Source organism: Phyllostomus hastatus, unplaced genomic scaffold (assembly GCF_019186645.2).
Source record: "Phyllostomus hastatus isolate PE091 unplaced genomic scaffold, TTU_PhHast_1.1 phas_scaffold_442, whole genome shotgun sequence".
Lineage (NCBI taxonomy): Eukaryota > Metazoa > Chordata > Mammalia > Chiroptera > Phyllostomidae > Phyllostomus > Phyllostomus hastatus.
The window spans coordinates 4973321-4991374 of record NW_025334030.1 but is presented as its reverse complement, the minus strand read 5'-3'; the positions used below and the strand labels follow the sequence as shown (position 1 = coordinate 4991374).

General features: G+C 57.7%; 5 protein-coding genes across 13 annotated transcripts; 2 read left to right on the top strand and 3 right to left on the bottom strand.

Annotated features, from left to right (window-relative positions):
• Positions 1 to 548: 548 nt before the first annotated feature.
• Positions 549 to 1214, bottom strand: CLDN6 (claudin 6). The gene has a single exon (XM_045820825.1). The coding sequence runs from the start codon at positions 1212 to 1214 to the stop codon at positions 549 to 551; it is 666 nt and encodes a 221-aa protein (XP_045676781.1).
• A 2355-nt stretch (positions 1215 to 3569) lies between these two features.
• Positions 3570 to 5566, top strand: TNFRSF12A (TNF receptor superfamily member 12A). The gene is made up of 4 exons (XM_045820745.1): positions 3570 to 3729; positions 4430 to 4534; positions 4764 to 4898; positions 4981 to 5566. The coding sequence occupies exons 1-4, from the start codon at positions 3636 to 3638 to the stop codon at positions 5034 to 5036; spliced, it is 390 nt and encodes a 129-aa protein (XP_045676701.1). The 5' UTR covers positions 3570 to 3635; the 3' UTR covers positions 5037 to 5566.
• Positions 5567 to 5812: 246 nt separating this feature from the next.
• Positions 5813 to 7149, bottom strand: HCFC1R1 (host cell factor C1 regulator 1). 4 transcript variants are annotated; one of them, XM_045820741.1, is made up of 4 exons: positions 7018 to 7149; positions 6662 to 6718; positions 6420 to 6560; positions 5813 to 6181 (listed from the first exon to the last, which is right to left on the bottom strand). In XM_045820741.1, the coding sequence occupies exons 1-4, from the start codon at positions 7110 to 7112 to the stop codon at positions 6046 to 6048; spliced, it is 429 nt and encodes a 142-aa protein (XP_045676697.1). In that variant the 5' UTR covers positions 7113 to 7149; the 3' UTR covers positions 5813 to 6045. The 4 variants fall into 4 exon arrangements, with proteins under 4 accessions (XP_045676697.1, XP_045676699.1, XP_045676700.1 ...); XM_045820743.1 differs by having other exon boundaries at positions 6420 to 6548; XM_045820744.1 differs by lacking the exon at positions 6662 to 6718 and having other exon boundaries at positions 6420 to 6548; positions 7018 to 7146.
• A 153-nt stretch (positions 7150 to 7302) lies between these two features.
• On the top strand, positions 7303 to 10191 carry THOC6 (THO complex 6). Of its 4 annotated transcripts, none has more exons than XM_045820739.1 (13): positions 7303 to 7441; positions 8123 to 8251; positions 8351 to 8415; positions 8505 to 8608; positions 8699 to 8736; positions 8820 to 8868; positions 8988 to 9059; positions 9139 to 9241; positions 9327 to 9376; positions 9463 to 9525; positions 9625 to 9735; positions 9820 to 9954; positions 10033 to 10191. In XM_045820739.1, the coding sequence occupies exons 2-13, from the start codon at positions 8169 to 8171 to the stop codon at positions 10111 to 10113; spliced, it is 954 nt and encodes a 317-aa protein (XP_045676695.1). In that variant the 5' UTR covers positions 7303 to 7441; positions 8123 to 8168; the 3' UTR covers positions 10114 to 10191. The 4 variants fall into 4 exon arrangements, with proteins under 4 accessions (XP_045676695.1, XP_045676694.1, XP_045676693.1 ...); XM_045820738.1 differs by having other exon boundaries at positions 7311 to 7441; positions 8136 to 8251; XM_045820737.1 differs by having other exon boundaries at positions 7424 to 7555; positions 8136 to 8251; positions 9142 to 9241.
• BICDL2 (BICD family like cargo adaptor 2) lies at positions 10188 to 17743 on the bottom strand. 3 transcript variants are annotated; one of them, XM_045820734.1, is made up of 10 exons: positions 17695 to 17743; positions 16085 to 16380; positions 13555 to 13770; positions 13300 to 13416; positions 13047 to 13193; positions 11990 to 12181; positions 11741 to 11887; positions 11191 to 11321; positions 10815 to 10935; positions 10188 to 10729 (listed from the first exon to the last, which is right to left on the bottom strand). In XM_045820734.1, exons 2-10 carry the CDS (start codon positions 16364 to 16366, stop codon positions 10568 to 10570), a joined length of 1515 nt encoding a protein of 504 aa, XP_045676690.1. In that variant the 5' UTR covers positions 16367 to 16380; positions 17695 to 17743; the 3' UTR covers positions 10188 to 10567. The 3 variants fall into 3 exon arrangements, with proteins under 3 accessions (XP_045676690.1, XP_045676689.1, XP_045676691.1); XM_045820733.1 differs by lacking the exon at positions 17695 to 17743 and adding an exon at positions 17548 to 17654; XM_045820735.1 differs by lacking the exon at positions 17695 to 17743 and adding an exon at positions 17479 to 17497.
• Positions 17744 to 18054: the final 311 nt, after the last annotated feature.

Here is an 18054-nt window from a genome sequence, read left to right as displayed (position 1 = left end):
GAGGGTCAGGGTCCCACAGCATGGCTGAGAAGCAACTCTGGGCCGAGGACGAAAGAACCAGAGGTCAGAATCTTTGGAGGTAGGTGGTTTCTGGTAACTTATCATCTGCCCTTCTCAAGGGTACTTGGTGCTCAAGAGTCCCTGGGCTTCTAGAGGCCTGACCAGGAAGGTGGGGCTCATCCCTGCAAATCCAGGGAGGCCCTGCCCCAACAACAGCAGGAACTCTTGGGGACAGACCATCAAAGCATCTTGTCACAAAGCACCTGGCCAGGCCGGACTCCCAGATGGGAATGTCCAAGGTGGAGAAAGATCCAGAAACTCTTCAGTGTTGTCTCCTTGGTTCCATCATCCAAAGACAGGCCAGCAGCAGAGCCCAGGTGGGAGTCTGTTTCTTCTTGGTTCAGTGTTTATCAAATGGATTAAAAGGAAAACCCCCTCCCCCAATAATAAAAAGAAAAACAAAAGCAATCGAGAAACCATTGTGCATTTTGATGATTCCAGCTCAGGGGTAGGCTCCATTGTCAAGGGAGCCCACTCTCCCACCCACATCAGACATAATTCTTGGTGGGGTATTCAGAGGGTCCCTGAGAGTTGGCGCGTGGGGCAGATGCTGAGTATCGGGCCAGGTAGTGGCTGGAGCCCCGAGACCCCCCGGAAGGGCAGGTGTAGCACAGCAGCCCCCCACCCAGCAACAAAAGGCCAGATGCTGCCCAGCCCAGGTAGAGGGAGGCCCCCAGCTCCCGCTTTTGGGCCTCTGCCACCAGGGGGTTGTAGAAGTCCTGAATGATGGCATGGGCCGTCCAGCAGATGGGGATGAGGGTCAGGACCCCTGAGATGACAAAGATGACCCCAGAGGTGAGCACCAGATGGGCCTTGGAGTCCTTGTCCTCCACACAGGTGGTGCACTTGGCCCCACCAAGGTAGATCAGCAGGCCCACCAGGGCAACGAGGAGGGTGATGACACAGAGGGCTCGGGCAACCTGCAGGTCCTGGGGTAGCGCCAGCATTGAGTCATACACCTTGCACTGCATCTGGCCCGTGCTCTGCACCACGCAGGACATCCACAGTCCCTCCCACACCACCTGGGCCACCACGATGCTGTTGCCGATGAAGGCGGTCACCTTCCACAGGGGCAGGGCACAGGACACCAGAGCGTTCACCCAGCCAAGCAGTGTCAGGACAATCCCCAGTATTTGCAGACCAGCAGAGGCCATGATGAGGTTGAGGTTGAAAGCTGTGCTGAGGGACAGAACAGAGTAATGTTTATGACCAGCTGGTCCAGATCCCTCATTCCCAGTGACTGCCAACCCTGATGCCATGTGCCATGGCCACACAGAACTCCAAAGGTATGAACCCTGGGAGTTGGGATACCATGTCCTGTCCCTGAGCCTCTTTTTCTTATGGGCAAAATGAGCATTACTGCTTTACCATTTATTTCTTTTTCCCTAGTTATGTGACAGGCACTGTCTTACAATAGTGAATAAATAAGCCACCTAGTCCTGGCTGTTTTGAGTACAAATGAAAGATAATATAAAGCCTAAGCAAGTGTTAGTTCCTAGCTTCAGCCACTATGGGTACATTTTATCAAACAGCAAAGTGACAAAAAGGGGATGAAGTGACAGCGAAATCTTTAGGTATCTTCCACAGGGTGCACAGACGGAAGGCTGGCTCGAGCTGTTGAGTTTCAATCTCAAAACCACCAAGATTAGAGATCCAAGCTTTCTCTTACCAGCCAGTAGGAGTGTCCAAACCCCTCACCCCAACAGGGTTCCATACCTCAGGCAGGAGGTTTCCAGTTTGATCTTAGAGATCTTGTGTTCTGGGTGGCTCACCAGTCCCCACTTCACCTGCCCTAGCCCAGCCCAGCCCAGCCCAGCCCAGCAGGAGCCAACAATCCCTGAAGAGGCAGAGGAGATGAGGGGAAAAAGCAGTCTCCCACCCAAAAGCACTTCCTTCCCTATGGTCACTCTTCTGCTCTCCCTTTGGGGTCACAAAACATACGCCCAAGGTCAGGGACATTTTTCTTGTGTGTGTGTGTGGTTTTTTTTTGGGGGGGGGCCCAAATGCCATCCTCTCAGGACACAACTTCCCTAAAAGGAGCTAAAATCCTTGGGGTCTATCCAGTGAACCAGTTCTTCTACAGCAGCCTCCTCGCACCTGTCTCCCCTCACATCTCACTTAGTGTCGGGGGTCTCCACCCGGATCAGTTTTGTTCGGGTTCTTGCGGCTCTCCATTGCCCAAAGTTCCTGCGCACCGCTCGGACCTAAACCTAGCACCAGCCCAGCAGTGTAGCCAGAGGGCAGGTTCTCCATTCACTTTTTCAACTGAGCCTGAGTTGAAGACCTCGGGGGAGATCAGCCGGGGTGGCCCACCCCTTGCTGGTCCCAGTCCCCTGTCTACACCTCCAGCCGTCCCGCCGAGTTACAGCCGAGGGCAGCCAGCCTAGGCATCCTGCACCTCGTCTGCCCTCGACCCATTCCCTTTCCACACACCATGGGCTCGACTCGTGCCGAGGGTGCTCCTTCCCGCTCCCGATTCCTACTTCCCTTGGGAGTCCGGCCCGAAGGTGGGTGTCCTCAGTTCCCCAACAGCCTGGGAGCGGCTCGGGAGGTAATGTTTAATGGCTGCGCCCGCCTAGGGTCTGCTCCCGCAGGTGAGGGGGAGGGGCGACGGATCCAGAAGCAGCGCCGGTGGGGGAGGGGCGCCCGGGTTTCGGTGCCTTTGTCCCAGGGGAGGGGGGAAGGGGAGTTTAACCCTTTTCGAACAGCCGAAGGACCCGATCTGTCCCTCGCCGGGGCCTCGCCGACCCCAGTGGCCGCCGCCGCCAGATCAGTCCAGGTTGTCCATGCTGCCTGTCCCCTTGCACCCCGTTCCTCTAGGTATCCACCTCCTCCTTCCCAATACGCACGCTGCCCGCAGGGTCACCTGAGAAGGAAGCAGTCCGCGGAGATTCCTAGGAGCCGCGAGTGTGAGGATGGGGCGGAGGCGGGAATTTAAAGAGGCACTGACGTCACTGGACCACCGCCCCGGGGAGGGGCAGAGACCCCAGTGCAGACCACTGAGGGTGCGCGAATCGCGACCTCCTGGTCCTCAGCTCTGGAGACTGGGTGCGGGTGTGGGGGCTCGGGCGGCTGACGTCGGGGCCCGCAGCGGGTCGGGGCGCAGGGCGTGGAGCCAAATGGAACTTGGGTCTCGGCTCCGCCACTTTCCCGAGCCTTAGTTTCATACTCGGAAAATGGAGACAAGCACCCATTTTACTAGGTAATTATATCCTAAGGTAGAAATTAAAGGATACATCATTATTTTAATATGGTACCCCCGGGGTCCTTAATAAAGCTGCAGTTATCTGTGCCTTGGGTGGTTTCGTGTCTGATTCCGCCCACACACACCTCCCGGACCTGACCCCGGAGAGCGCAGCCAGTCTGCGACCCGCCAAGTCCCCAGGCTCGCGCACGCGGACGCTGTTTGCAGAGCCGAGGACTGAATTTAGCGGGCCGGCGGGCGGGGCGGGGCGTCTGGGGGCCGGCCGCGGCTAGCGGCCCGCCCCGGAAGGCGGGGGCGGGGACCCGGCTGAGGCCGTCTGTCCCCGGGACTCGCCGCGGTCTCAGATGGCAGCGGCCGCGGGACGCGCACCATGGCTCTCAGCCTGCTGTGCCCGCTGCTGCGGCTCCTTGTACTGGGGCTCGGGCTGCCGCTGCTGTGCGCGGCGGCTGGGGAGCCGGTGTCAGGTACGCCGGGCTGGGGCTGGGCGGGAGGGCGGGAGGGCCGGGAACCCTCAATCGGGGACCGGGGGCCAGCTTTGGGGACCTAGAGGAGGGGGCAGAACTGGGGTTCCATGGAGTCGGGAGGCAGGTAGTTTCTAGACACCGCGCTGCCTGGCCAGGGGAAGTCCCATCTCGCTCCGAGCTTCATCCCCAGTCCCGGCCTCAGTTTCCCGCCTGTCCAACTTGGACTCGGAAGTGGAGAAAGTTTGAAGGCCGGATGTCTGGTCCGGTGACGGGGCATGCCCCCAGCTTGGTCAAACCGGGTCTGCCCAGTCCCAGTGACCGGAGTCTGGGGACGGTGTCTAGACAGGCACGGGGGTCTGCGCCCCATACCATGTGTGGTGCCCCCTTCCATCCGGTGACTTCAGTGCCCAGCTATGCGGGGGGGGGGGGGAGAGGACCGGGGTCGGGCCCAGTGCCCAGGAATGAGTCACCCGGCGGCGGCGGCGGTGAGGGGGTGTGGGGACCTCACCCCTCCCCCAGCCTCCCGCACTATGCCCCTCTTCACCCCGCGCTGCCACGTCCGGGTCAGGCCGTGCGGGTCACCTGTGAGGAATGCGGAGGGCGCCAGTGACTCACGTTATACGATCCGGCCGACCCTGACTTCAGCCCCCAGAATAGCCGCGTCCCAACCCCAGCCTCTGACCCATGGCCCCTTCCTCAGGCACCACTCCGTGCTCTCGTGGCAGCTCTTGGAGCGCGGACCTCGACAAGTGCATGGACTGCGCGTCGTGTCCGGCGCGACCGCACAGCGACTTCTGCCTGGGCTGTGAGTGGAGGGCGGGGCCAGAGGCGAGAGGACCCCAGACCGGGGGATAGTTGCTGGGGTAGAGGAGGGAGCAGGTGGCTTCAGATATGGGGAATTACGTGGGAAGCAGAAGCGGGCAAGGGCTCCAATTGGGGTAGGGGCCACGGTAGGGGAAAGACTTGAGGGTCAGATCTAGGGGGTGGAATTGGCCCAGGGAGGGTTGAGGTCTGACTTCGAATCCTGCCCCTAGGCGCAGGGGCCCCTTCAGCCTCCTTTGGGCTGCTGTGGCCCATCTTGGGGGGCGCCATGAGCCTGGCCCTCGTGCTGGGGCTACTTTCCGGCTTCCTGGTCTGGAGACAGTGCCGAAGAAGAGAAAAGTTTACCAGTAAGTATGCCCTGACCCGCCCACCCCCCATAACTCCTCAATATTTCCCCAGCTCATGACGACCCCTCTTCTTATCTTGCAGCTCCCATTGAGGAGACCGGTGGGGAAGGCTGTCCTGGCGTGGCGCTGATCCAGTGACAATGAGTGTCCTTGGTCAGCAGGAGGCGGTGCCCACTCTTCATTCATTCATTCATTCATTCAGAGCCAGCCCCTGCCTCCCAGACACAGCCAGAGCCAGGCTGCTCCAGTCATGGGGGTGTGCAGGGATGGGGGACAGGTGAATCACTTCTCTGAGGCCTGGATCCAGAGTTCAGGCTCCAGGACAGAAAAGGTGACCCAGGCCCACTCACACCAGATAACTGACATTAAAAAATGCAACATTTGCATAAGGGTCCCCTACCCCCATGGTCTGGGGGTTAGGCTGAAGTGAGGGGCAGACAGAACACCATGCCCCACCCACACAGATGTGCTGAAATTTCAGCACTGGGGTCTCAGCCTGCAGGGGGTGGGTTAGGGATCTGTTCCTAATGCTAGGGGGCTGGCCCTCTAGGGGGGCTGGCCCTGAGACACTGCACCCCCAACTCTCAAAGAGTGGGGAGATATTTATTTTGGGGAGAAAGTTTGGAGGGATGGGAGAATTTATTAATAAAAGAATCTTTAACTTTAAATGGATTGGAGAGTGGCATGATTCCCCAGCCTGACTTCCCAGAGCTAGAGGGAGGAGTGAGTCAGCCGCGGGGGCGGGGGTGAGGCTCTGACTCACACATTCTCAATGCTTGAGCCCAGCCTGCCAGGACCTGGGCAGGCCCTGGCCGTTTTTTCAGGGAAGATCTTCAGGAGAAAACCCAGCATTTGGTGCCCCAACCCTGCCCTCTCTTCCCAAAGGCCCCAGGTTCCAGACTGAAGCCATCATCTATCTGTTCAGCATTCTTTATTCAATTCTTCTGCGGGGGGAGATTGCTTCTCTTTCCATGCGGCTGTCCCTCCTGTCCCTCCTACCCCAGGCTCACTGTCCTCTGTTGGGGGAAGGTCTTGGTGCCCAAAGGCCTGATCTGGAAGAAAAGCAGGGCACCTGGTCCCTTCATGGTGGTGTTGGTCTTCTCTCTTGTGGAGAAGAAGGGTGGGCAGGTGCACTGCCTGCCAGCACTCAGAGCTCCATTATTTCCCCAGCTGGGGTTGCAGGGTAGTGGGATGCAGGAGTGTCCCCCAGCCTCAGCAGTCGGAGGGCCTCAGGGATCAAGTTTCCAGGGTAGCGCCACAGAAGCAGCTCAGAGCAAGGGCTCCTAGAAGAGGAAAGGACAGGACACAGGAATAAGGCTGGCCTGGCAGAGCCACCTCCCACCAGGTTCAGGTCCCCAGGGGCTTCTGGGCTGCCTCCACCTTCTAAGGATCCAAGAGGCTAAACAACAGTGGTTGGCTAGAAGTTAAAAATAGCAGGATGAGGCAGGGCCTGGAGGTTGGCTCCCAGACAGGGTGTGATCCTCCACAAGGCGCAGGCAGTGGATAGGGGATGGTGCCTACCTGAGAGGGGGCAGAGCTGGGGAGAAAGCCAGCGGGGTGCTGCAGTAAGGGTGGTCATTATGCAGACTGAGTCGAGAGAAGTGGGTGGCCATATTCTCCTCAGACAGGAACTGCTTTCGAAGGGGCTCCCTGGGGAAAGACCAGGAGGCAGGCAGGCTGGGATATTCGGAGGGGAGGCAGGGTGATGGGGACCTAAGATGACAGAGATCTTGTTGGGAATCCCTCCCTGCCCCCAAACTCACTGCTCCTCCTCCAGGCGCCGCTTGGTGCTCATGGGCACAGCTCCTCGGAGAGGGGAGCTGAGAAGAAAAGAGAGCTAGGTGCACCCTACTCTCTTGGCCCCATCCCCAAGATCTGCCAGCGTGAACATGGAGCGTCAGCCAGGAACTCCCCAGTCCACCTCAGCGGACGCCTAAGTCACCCCCACTATCCCGGGCCATCCAGCAGCCTGTCTGGGAAGTCTCCAAATCGGTCTCAGCTCATGCCCAAACCCTGCTGATTCTCCGCACCGTGTTATTCGGCAGGCAAGCCCCAAGCTCCCAATCAAAGCTCCTTTGGCTCTGGGAGGTTCCAGAGCACGCACACCGCACACACACACCTCGTGTCCAAGCCTCGAGGCGTCCCCAAGGTAGCTCGCGGGTCACCCTGGGCCCAATTCGGTCGGTCTCGCTCCAGGGCCTGCTGAAGGATCATTTGGGGTTCGGGGTCCTGCGGGAAGAGGGGTGGGATCCAGAGGCAAAGGCGGAGCTCCGAGGGCGTGGTCAACCGCGAGAGGTGTGGCTTTAGCCGAGCGCGCGGCCAGATCCCGCGCAGGCGTGATAGAAGGGCGGCAGCCACCGGAAAGCGGGTCTGCACGGAGGGTTTAGGGTAGGGATCCGGCGTAGCAGGGCTGTAGTGGACGCTGCTTAGTGTCGAGCGGGGGGTCTTCGCGACATCCACCTCGGCTTCTGGGGCTCTGGTACGCGACAACCGCCTTCAGGCCGAGCCAGCTGGCAGTATTGGATCGGTGGGACGTCGCGAAGGTGAGCCACTCGGGAACGTCCGGACTCGTGAGGCTGCGTCGCGCGCGGAGCACTCTGGGACTTGTAGTTCTCGAGATGGAGCGAGCTGTGCCACACACGGTGCCTTTGGGTCAGGTGAGGCGGGCGTGGTGCGCGGTGTCTTCTGGGGTTTGTAGTACATGCCGGGTTCATAAAGGGCAGGCAGGGAGTCGTGACCTGAATCCTGTTTTGCTTGGGCTGTTGGTAGGATTCGGACTCTGACCCCGAGCGGAAGAGTAACACAGACTATCTCATGGGCCTAACATGAAAGTCAGAGGGTGGGGATTAGAAGATAGTCTGTTTTTCTTCATTGGGGTGTTAGAGCCACGTTTTATGTGCTTTCAACGAGGCATTCCTGTGCGAAGCTCTTTTTGTACAGTAGTTCATACATTGGTAAAAGAATCTCCCGTGAGCTCCATTCAACAGTTGAGGAAACTTGGAGGAGAGGCTGGATGCATGCTCAAGGTCCTACTAGGCTCCTCACATCAAGCATCCCACTCCCGTCCTCCTCCTCTTCTTGGAGCAATCCCCGCGACCGTATGGGCAGATGCCCGCTTGGTGGGCCTCAAAGGAGGTCTGAGAAGTATGGGCAGTGGCTGAACTGATGGCAGGGGAACCAGGAAGGAGTCTGTGGATTAGGGTTCCCAGACAGCCTTCTTACAGCCTCTCCCTGCAGAGGGAAGTGTTTCAGGCGTTGCAGCGGCTGCATATGACCATATTCTCCCAGAGTGTCTCACCCTGCGGGAAGTTCCTGGCATCTGGCAACAATTATGGGCAAATAGCCATCTTCAGGTACCCTTGTCTCTGCTCCCCAACATCCATTGGCTCTGGCATTTGGCCTTCACAGGATTCATGTCCCTGCTTCTGACTCACACACCCTTTCCCCTTCAGCTTGTCTGCTGCTTTGAGCTCTGAGGCCAAAGAAGAAAGTAAGAAACCCATAGTGACCTTCCAAGGTGGGTGCAGCCATTGAGTTTGGCTCAGAGGATTCCAGGCTAGAGGAGGGGAGCAGCACAGGTCACTCAGGTTCTGCATTTCCATTTAGCCCATGATGGGCCCGTCTACACCATGGTCTCCACCGATCGACATCTGTTCAGTGCTGGAGATGGGGAGGTGAAGGCCTGGCTTTGGGTGGAGATCCTCAAGAAGGTAAGGAGTGTGGAGCTCAGGGTGGGGGGCACTGGGGTGCTCAGCCCCATAGAGAGCCTTTGAGGTCACTCAGTGTTCCCCTCCACGAAGGGCTGTAAGGAGCTATGGCGTCGTCAGCCCCCATACAGGTAAGCCAGAGCCACATGGGCAGAGGGCACATGGGGGTGCAAGTGCTGCCTCACCAGAGCTGACCCTGCTTTCCGTCCCCCAGGACCAGCCTGGAAGTGCCTGAGATCAATGCTTTGCTTCTCGTCCCCAAGGTCTGAGCCCTTTGTGACTATGGTTCTACCCTGTCCTGTTTTGAGCCTAAATTGATCCTCCCCCCATGTCTGTCCTGATTTGACATTGATTGCTGACCCCACCCTGCCTTCCTCTGCAGGAGAATTCCCTTATTTTGGCAGGGGGAGACTGCCAGTTGCATACGATGGACCTAGAGACAGGGACCTTCACGGTGAGAGGGCCCTGGAGCTGGATAGTGTGGGGATGCATTCTTCTAAGATCTCATTCTGACACTGCCCCTCTCCTTGCAGCAGGCACTCCGGGGCCACACAGACTACATCCACTGCCTGGCATTGCGGGAGCGGAACCCCGAGGTGCTGTCAGGCGGTGAAGATGGGGCTGTTCGGCTTTGGGGTAAGGAAGTATCTGGTTGGGAAGAAAGATGGTGGTAAGGGAGGCTGGGGTGAGTAGGGTACCTGTCATGGTTCTTTCCCCACAGACCTCCGTATGGCCAAGGAGGTCCAGACAATCGAAGTATACAAGCACGAGGTGAGGGCATGCTCCACACCCTGTTTTCCCCTCTTCCTGAGCATCTCCTGAGGCTTCATCTCCTGTCTTCCTGTCCTCCCTCCCAGGAGTGCTCAAGGCCCCATAACGGGCGCTGGATTGGATGTTTGGCAACTGACTCAGACTGGATGGTGAGCCAGACAAAGTGCAGGATGGGGTGGCAGCTCCAGACCCCACTAGCTGAGGGCCTGTGGCTTACGGTGACTGGGGACCCCCGCCTTTCTGCCTAGGTCTGTGGAGGGGGCCCAGCACTCACTCTCTGGCACCTCCGATCCTCCACGCCCACCACCATCTTCCCCATGTGGGCACCGCAAAAGCATGTCACCTTCTACCAGGACCTGGTGAGGCTCTCTGCCTTTATTTTACTACCTTTGCCTGGTTCTTGTCTCCAGCCATGATCTCTAAATCCCCTCCCTGCCCCACAGATTCTGTCAGCTGGCCAGGGCCCTTGTGTCAATCAGTGGCAGCTGAGTGGGGAGCTTAAGGCTCAGGTGCCTGGCTCCTCCCCAGGACTGCTCAGCCTCAGCCTCAACCAACAGCCAGCAGCACCGGAGTGCAAGGTGGGTCTTGCAAGGAGCTGTGGTGGTCCTGGGAAGCCAAGAGTGTGGGCAGGTTCATCACTCTTCTCTTGCCTGCAGGTGTTGACAGCTGCAGGTAGCAGCTGCCGGGTGGATGTGTTCACCAATCTGGGCTACCGAGCCTTCTCCCTGTCTTTCTGACCTCTGGCAACTCCCTCTCCCCACCATTCCAAGGGTCTGGACTGGTTTTTCTTTTTACAAATAAAATTTCAGACTTTTCTTCCATTTGCTTTATTCCCAAGAAGGGAGACTAAGTTGGTGTAATGATTTATATATTACTCTGATCTTGATACATAAATAACCATCCCCACCCTTCCCTGGAGCATGCCAGGGCCAGCGGGCCTAGTGCCCTAGTGCTTAGAAAAGACCTATATAGATTCAAAAAATAGGTAGTTCTGCCCCACCTGCTCCCACCACCGACCTGGGGCCTCCTGACTCCCAAAGTTGGGGCTTGCTCCCAGTAAGTCCCTGCTCAGCCTCCTGGGGCATGGGAGGGCACCAACCCCCTTTGGAGAACAATTATGGCCCTGTGCTCAGTTGGCTGGAAGAGGAAAGTAAGCCAGAGAGGGCAAGTGTGGGCCCCTTCACCTGGCCCTCAGGTCTTTCGGAAGAGGTTGCTGAAGAATCCGCCGGCAGGCCCAGGGCTCCTGCGCAGCGAGAAGCGGGACGTGGGGCGATGTAGAGCAGATTCAGCTTCACTCAGCTCTTTCTGGCGTTGGGAGCGCAGCTGCTCTTCAATTACCACTTGCATGTCGTCCTGCGTGCAGGTTAGCGGGCCGGAGGATTGGGTAAACCCGCGGTCCCATACCCTCTGGCCCCGCCCCCTCTATCCTGTCCCTCACCTGCCAAGCCTCCAGCTCTTGTGTCAGCGCCACCTTCTGGCGGATGGTGCGAAGCAGCTCTTGGGAGAGGGAGTCCCGTTCCAGAGAGATGCGGCTGAGCTCCAGGGACAGTTCCAGGGCCCTGCAAGCAACAGGGGCTGAGACCTGGTTAGAGGGTGCTGGAACCTGAGCGGCCAGGGGGACGGGCAGGCGGGGGCGCCTGAACTCGGGCCCAAGTGTGACTGCTAACACCAGAACCAAGACGGTCAGAGGGTCCCTGGGTCAGAGTTGGGATAATTATAACCCATACAACCAGTGAGGCTTAGAATGACCAGAGTGCTGGGGGGATCTTCAGCCCTGCTGAGGAGGTAGTGGATAGTGGCAGAGGCAGACTCACTTGTTCACAGCCTCTTCTCTGTCCGAGAGGGCACAGCTTAAGGCCTCCTTGGGGTCTGCCAGCTCCTGCAGCTCCTTCTGTCTTTGTAGCTCCTCCCGCAAGGACTGTATCTCTACCCGCTGCAGCTCGACCTGCGGGCGGGGGAGGGGGCAGAGAGGCAAGTAGGTTTCTGGGTCACTAAGCCCTTGCTCTTCCTGGAAGCTTGGGCTTCAGCTCTCTGACCACCCTTTCCTTGACTGCTCCACAAACACCCCAGGCAGCTGTGGTCCTGTGTTGGAGTGGAATCTTCTGAGTTCCCAGCCTGGTGCAGGGCTAGTTGGGTGGTATAAGCCTGCAGGAAGGGTGCATGGACAAGCATTGGGAGATGGGATTAGGGGGTAAATGCAGTCCACGAAGTCTTCCTGGAGGAGGCGGCACATAGGCTGGCTGTTGTTGGGATAAAGGATGATCCAGGTAGAGGAGGATTAGTGGAAAAGGGTTCAGAGTTGTAGATGGAAAGGAGAAACATTGAGAAAGGCTCTGCATCCAGCCCTATGGTCTTACTCCCCACCTGGTCCTGCAGCTCGGCCACTTCCAACTCCTTTTCCAGTATCTTCCCTGGGCTCAGGGATGCTCTCTTCTTGGGAGGCTCCAAGCTCTCCTCAGGGGGCAAAGGCTGGTGACTGGATAACTCCTGGGCCTTCGGGGACAGAGTGGTCTGTTCACCAAAGGAATTGGTCAGTGAGGTGTTGAACTTTGGAAAGAGGAAAAGAAGTGTAGTCTGCCGCCCTCCTGGGTGGCTGTTGGGCTTTGAGCTCACCAGAGCGTCTCTGTGGCCATCTGCATTCTGGTTCTGGTGGCTGTCAAGGCTATGGGCAAGCTCAGACTGCAGCGAGGCCCCTGATGCGTCAGCTTCCCGTAGGCGCGACTCTTCCTCCAGCTCCGAGACTCGCTGCTGCAGCCTTCGCAGCGTGCTCAGTGCCTCCCTGGCCTCGGAGCGCGCACATTCCAGCTGTGCTAGCGCCCGTAGACAGTCAGGCCAGGGCAGACAGACAGACAAGCAGGTGCCGTCAGCCAGGTGAGCCGGCTGCTGGCATCACATGGCTGGCCCACAGGGGGCGAAAGTGCGCCGTGGAGAGCCAGGCAGCTCGCCAATCTTTGCACCCCAACTACAGGCGCCTGCTCCCCCATTCCCAGATGGCCGGGATGGGCACTTCTCCTTACCCTACACCAATTTCTTTGCCTATAAAGCAGGGCGTGAGTGGGCGTCCCGGCTTTAAAGTCTTCCATCACCCTCCCTCCAGCTGCACCACGTCAGGTAACTTCTCAGAGAGCCTGGCCTGGACCCCGCCAGTCAGTCTTCTAACTCTTTCACTAATTGCTACCATCCAGCATTTATTGAGCCTTTTAACCCAGCGCTGTGCTCAGTGCCTCACACCCTCACCAACGCTCTGTACCATTACCATACCAACTCACAGGTGGGGAAGCTGAGGCTGAACATTCCATAATATAAGAAGGGATGCTGGAACAAGAACCCAGAAAATTTGATCCCAAAGTGCTGACTCTTTTCATTCCTTTTTCTCCATATCTACTGCTTCAGACCTGATCCAGGTCCCCATCATCTGGCCTGAGCTCTAGCCTTAGCCCCTTTCTGACCACCCAGCTGGTTGGTTCTGATGCATTCCGAGAGGGTACCACCCCTGCTTAATAAATACCCTTCATGGCTCCCACTTGCGTTTGGGCTAGTGCCTATACTCTTGTGGCCCAGCTGATGGGGCTCCCTGTGATACAGCTCTGGCTTCATCACCCAGGAAGACCTGAGGCAGTGGCTAAGGCCCCAGCTGGATGCACCCATGCACCCCAAACCCACTGGTCACCTCCAAGCTGTACTCCCGCCTCTCACGCCGCAGTAGCAACAGCTCCTCGTGGGTTGCCTGTAGCCTGCCCTGGCCCTTTTCCACCTCCTCACGCAGGTCTCGGATCTGGGCTTCCAGGTCCTGCCGGCGACTCTGCAGCATCTGGTTCTGGGGAAAGGTCTTGGAGCTGGAGGGGAGGTGCTGCACCAGTTCCAGATAGCCCCCAGCCTGGCCTTCCTGGCTCAACAGGCCCCCAGCCCCAGCCAGCACTCACCTCCCCCTGCAGGCTCTCTAGGCGTGTCCTCAGCTCTGCCCTGGCCAGGGCCTGGGTGTGGCATTGCCCCCGAAGGCCATCTAGTTCCCTCTGAAGCTCCTGCTCAGTCTGAGAAGCCTGGAGGCAGGTGGGGTTGGGGCAGCGGTGGAGAGGGGGAAGGTAGTGGGGCCTTCAGCTGGCCTAAAACTCAACACCAAGCCCAGGGCATCCCCCCAACTGGGAGCCAGGATTCTGGGTAGGTTAAAGCTTTCCCACCTGGGCCAGTTGCTGGCTGAGCCGTAGGTTCTGCTCACTGAGTTCGCCAAGGGCCTGTGCACGCTCTCGTCCGCTGTCCTGCTGCTCTGAGCGCTGTTCCCCCAGTTGGGCCTGCAGAGCCTCCACGTCCCCCTCCAGCTCCACGGCCCTGGCCTCCCACTCAGCTCCTCGTGCTGCCAGGCTCTGGCGGAGCTCGTGGTTCTCCTGCTGCAGTCGCTGTGGTGGCCAGGATAGAAGGTTAGAGACAGAGAGGGAGAGATGAGACTGGAACAGAGACAGAGACCCAGATGGAGAGACAGACCTAAAGAGAGTTTGGTAGAGTCTGAGACAGGCATGAAAGTGAGAGACAAGGGAGGAAGCAGGCAGAGGGAGCAAGAGGTAGAGACTCAGAGAAAAGAAGAGCTGGGGGGCACGGAAGAAGGAAGTTTCCAGGCCTGACAAGAGGGTCTGAGCCCCGCTGGCCATGGGGTGGGCTCCCTGATGCCCACTCACCTCTTGCTGCTGCCTGGGCTTCTGGACCCGAGATTGCAGGTGTCGCTTCTGGTGCCTTAGTCTGGCAGAATTTAAGCCCCGACCCATGGCCTCACACAACTAGGGTCTGGAGGTCCAGCTTCTACCAAGCCACTGCTCAGTCCCTCTCCCCCAGCTCCTCCCAGCCAGCTCCCTTTAATTAACCATGTCCAACCCCACCTGGGCCCCATGCCTTTGCCTTCCATCCCAAAAACCTGTCCAACTTGTATGAGGACAAGGCTGGCACACCCAAATGTCCAGCTTGGGGAAGCAGGCAAGTTGGGCCAGCCTCTGGCCCTCACTCTCCTTAGTTTCTCAAAGCTGGAAGGTGATGCTAACCATACTTGCTAGTTATTGGCAGTACTCCCACCAGGTCCTGTGCTGCTGCTTTACCTGTACCATTTCATTTAACCCACTAGAGTTAGAATCATGAATGCCCTCACTTTACAGATGAGGAAATGGGCTCAGGGAAGTGAAATGCCTCACCCAAGGACACAGTGAATTAATGGAGCAGGGATGCCAGCCCAGGCAGCCAAGCTCTTCACCAAATACTGTGAGGGCAATGCATCTTTAGGGTTAAGCTCACAGGATTGTGGTGCAATTGCCCTGGCTATTGTCCAGCTCTGCTGCTGCTTTGTGGTCAGGCAAGTCACTTAATATTGCCATGGCCTGCCCATCCATCTGTCCATCCATCCATCCATCCATCCATCCATCCATCCAGTATTTCCTGAGCTCATGCTTCCTCTTCTGGGGTCTGGATGTCAGCAGTCAGTGAGACCACAAAGTTCCCTGCCTAAAACAGCTTAGAGTCCAGAGATCTTAGGCAAATAGACACATGCTTGAACTAGGTAGTTTGGGGAGGACAGTTAGGGTTGAAAAGAAAAAAAAACTCTGGAAAGGAATGAAGAGCTGGTGGGGTGGAGGCTTCCTCTGGAGGAAGTGATGTCTGGATTGACTCCTGCAGGGCAAGAAGGAGGAGGGCTAAATGCAAGGAAGAGTAAGTGCAAGGCCCAGAGGGAACAAATGTAGTTACTCAAAGAACTGAAAAGAGGGCCTTCCCCTTATAGGAAGGGTGGTAAGGTGGGCTGAGGTCAGGGACTTTTAAGCTCTGGTAAGAAGTTTGAGTTTCATTCTATATGTGATAAAGAGCCATTGGGAGATCCTGAGCAAGGTCTGAAAGAACCTGATTTGCGATTTTTGAAGATCCCTCTGGCTGCCCCATAGACAATGGGCTCCAGGGAGCAAGAGTAGAAACGGGACCAGTGAGGAGGGCACTGCAGTGTCTGGGGCAGAGATGAGAGAGGCCGAGACCGGACTGGAGGCTACAGAAATAGTGAGTGGGAAGCTTCAGAATCTGGTGTAGAAGAACCAGTAGGGCTTACAGCTGTGGGAAAAGAGGTCATGGCAATGCTCAGGGTCTGGTCCTGAGGTGAGAAACTGAGATGGATATGGTGGGTGATAGGGTCATAATGAGGAGTACCACTGGTGTGGAGATGCCCATTCGATGGCCTGTTGGAGAGGTACAGGGTGGTCAGCTACCCAGGGCAGCCCTTAGGGCTGACGACATGGATTCAGGACTCAATGGTGTCCGGGGTGTTTAGGGGCCAGATGTGACCCCTGTGTGGTTGACAACAGAACCTGGGGACAGGGAAGAATTGTTCCTACCTCAAAGGTTGGGTGAGAATTGACCAAGATGATGCATGGAAAGTATTTAGTTCAGAGCCAGGTGGGGAGGGGGTGCCCAATAATGTTGGCTGGGGTTGCATTATAATGCTGAGGAGGTGGACCCAAGATTCAGAGAGGGCCAGCAGCTTGCCTAAGGTCACACAACCAGGCAGGGGTCTGAATCTAGGTCTTATCCTCAGAGCCCATGTTCTTAACCACCCAACAACATTGCCAGGGGAACTAAGCCCAGGCCTAAATTATTCCAGAAGTATCCCCATTTGGCTTTCTGCCCCCCACTCACCTGTCCTCCATCTGCCCACCCCTGCACCCTGCCTGCCACTCGCTGCCCACTCACTTCCTCACGCTCCGAGTGCTGGGTGCTCAGCATCTCTAGCTGCCGTTGCAGCTCCTCGTTGCGCTCCAGAAGCATCTTGCCAAGCTCTGCAGCCAACAGCAAGTCTTTCTCCTTCTGCTGCAGCTGCAGGGCCAGGTCATCGTGCTCCTGGGGCCCTGGGCCTCCTCCCAGGAATGAATCGCGCCGCTCCAGGACGAAAGGAAAGAAGCCCTCATCGCAGCTTGGGGAGGTGCCACCTGAGAGCAGCCCTGATTGGAAGCTTGGCCCTTCCGGGGAGCTCATGGTTCTTGCAGCATCTGTGGGGGCAGGTAAGTCTGTGGGGCAGGTAGCTGCAGGATATTCTACACTGCAGCCTGGGGTCTGACCTGTCCATCATTTAATTCTTTACCTGCCCACTGGCCCTCCCAGTCCTTCAGCCAAGGCCTCCCTGGGCCATGAAGGGTTAATACTCTATATCCTGGCCATTTAGCTCCATTAATGCCCCCAGGGTAAACTGAGGCAGGGAGAAGCAGGAAATGGGCTGCCATGCCTTTTGCCTCTGGGAGACCTTCTCTGCCCCCAGAGAACCTAGTCCCAGTGCTCTGGGACACAGGCCGCTCTGCTGACAGCCCCTGCCTCCCGCTTTCTACTGTAGAGTCCAGCTCCAAGCCCCTAACCAGCTGTGTACCTCCCCAGAACCCAGATTCTGAGGCATTAAGGATGCAGGGACAAGTCCAGACCCTTCTCCTTCCAAGAATACAGGGCCTTGGGAACTTAGGTATCCTGACCCCTTAGCTCCCAGCCCTCCAGCCCCCTTCTCTTCCAGAAGTCCAAGTCCCTGTCTCCTCAGGACTCAGCTGCCCTCCCAGGTATCCTGGCCCTTTTGTTTTCTCAAAACCCAGGTGTTTTGTTCCACACTTGTGAGAACTCAGGTGCCCAGACACTTAGCTGTCGCCTCTGGAGTTTCCCAGGGCCCAAGCAGGGCGAGGTAACAGGTTGTGCCAGCCACTGCTGCCCTGCCAATCCAGGTTCCTGTTTATTCCCCGGCCCGCCCCTGGTGACAGGAGCCTGGCGGCACTCCCCTAGGATCCCCCAGGGCCTGGCAGTTCAGGGACTCCAGACAGAGGGGACACATGGGGCTTCCCTGGTACACTCCTGCTGTCCTGGGCCCCTGGGGTACCCCTACCCTAGTACTCTGGGTACCTCCCAACACATACACTTGTCCTTCCCTTTTCTCCTCTCACCAGGTGTCCAAACCCAGCCCTACCAGTAGGACGTAGGTGTCCCAGCAGTCCAAGCCCATCTGCCCTCAGGCTACACCCCTCCTTGACGTGGTCCTTGGGGCCCAACCCTGCTCTGGAGACCCAGGGATGTCCGCTCCTTCCCCTTCCCCACACTAAGTTGCCATTTAGTACTTCAACCCAGGCTTCAGGGCCCCCAGCCCCTTGAACCTCCAGCCCAGGCATCTGAAGCTCAGCCACCACCTTCCTTCCTGCTGGCGTTCTGTGCTTTTGGGCTCCAGGAGCCCAGCCCCGTGCCTCCACCCCGCAGCCAATCACACCAACTCGCCCCGGCTCTGTCCCTCCTGAAGCTTGTGGGGCCCTCGTCCTCAGCGCCCTCTAGGTTCTCACCCCCGGATGGCGGGCTCCTGCCGTGATCCCTGCGATCTCCGATCCCTTCTTCCGGAGGTGGTGCCAGGTACACCGTCTACAGGTGAGGGGGCGGGGTTGTGGGCGGGGCTGTGGCGCCCCCTGGTGACTGGAATGGCAAGGACAGTCACCTCAACTCACGTCAGAGGCACTAACACATTTTGCTGCTGAAAGAAACTGGGTGCATTAACTGAGCACCTACTGTGTGCAGACTCTGAGCTGAGCATTGATGTCAGCTCCTTTCCTCTCACAACTGCTGAATGGGATAGACAATTATTTTCATTTGTTTATATATATATATATATTTTATTTTTCAATTACAGTTGACATACCCTATTGTCA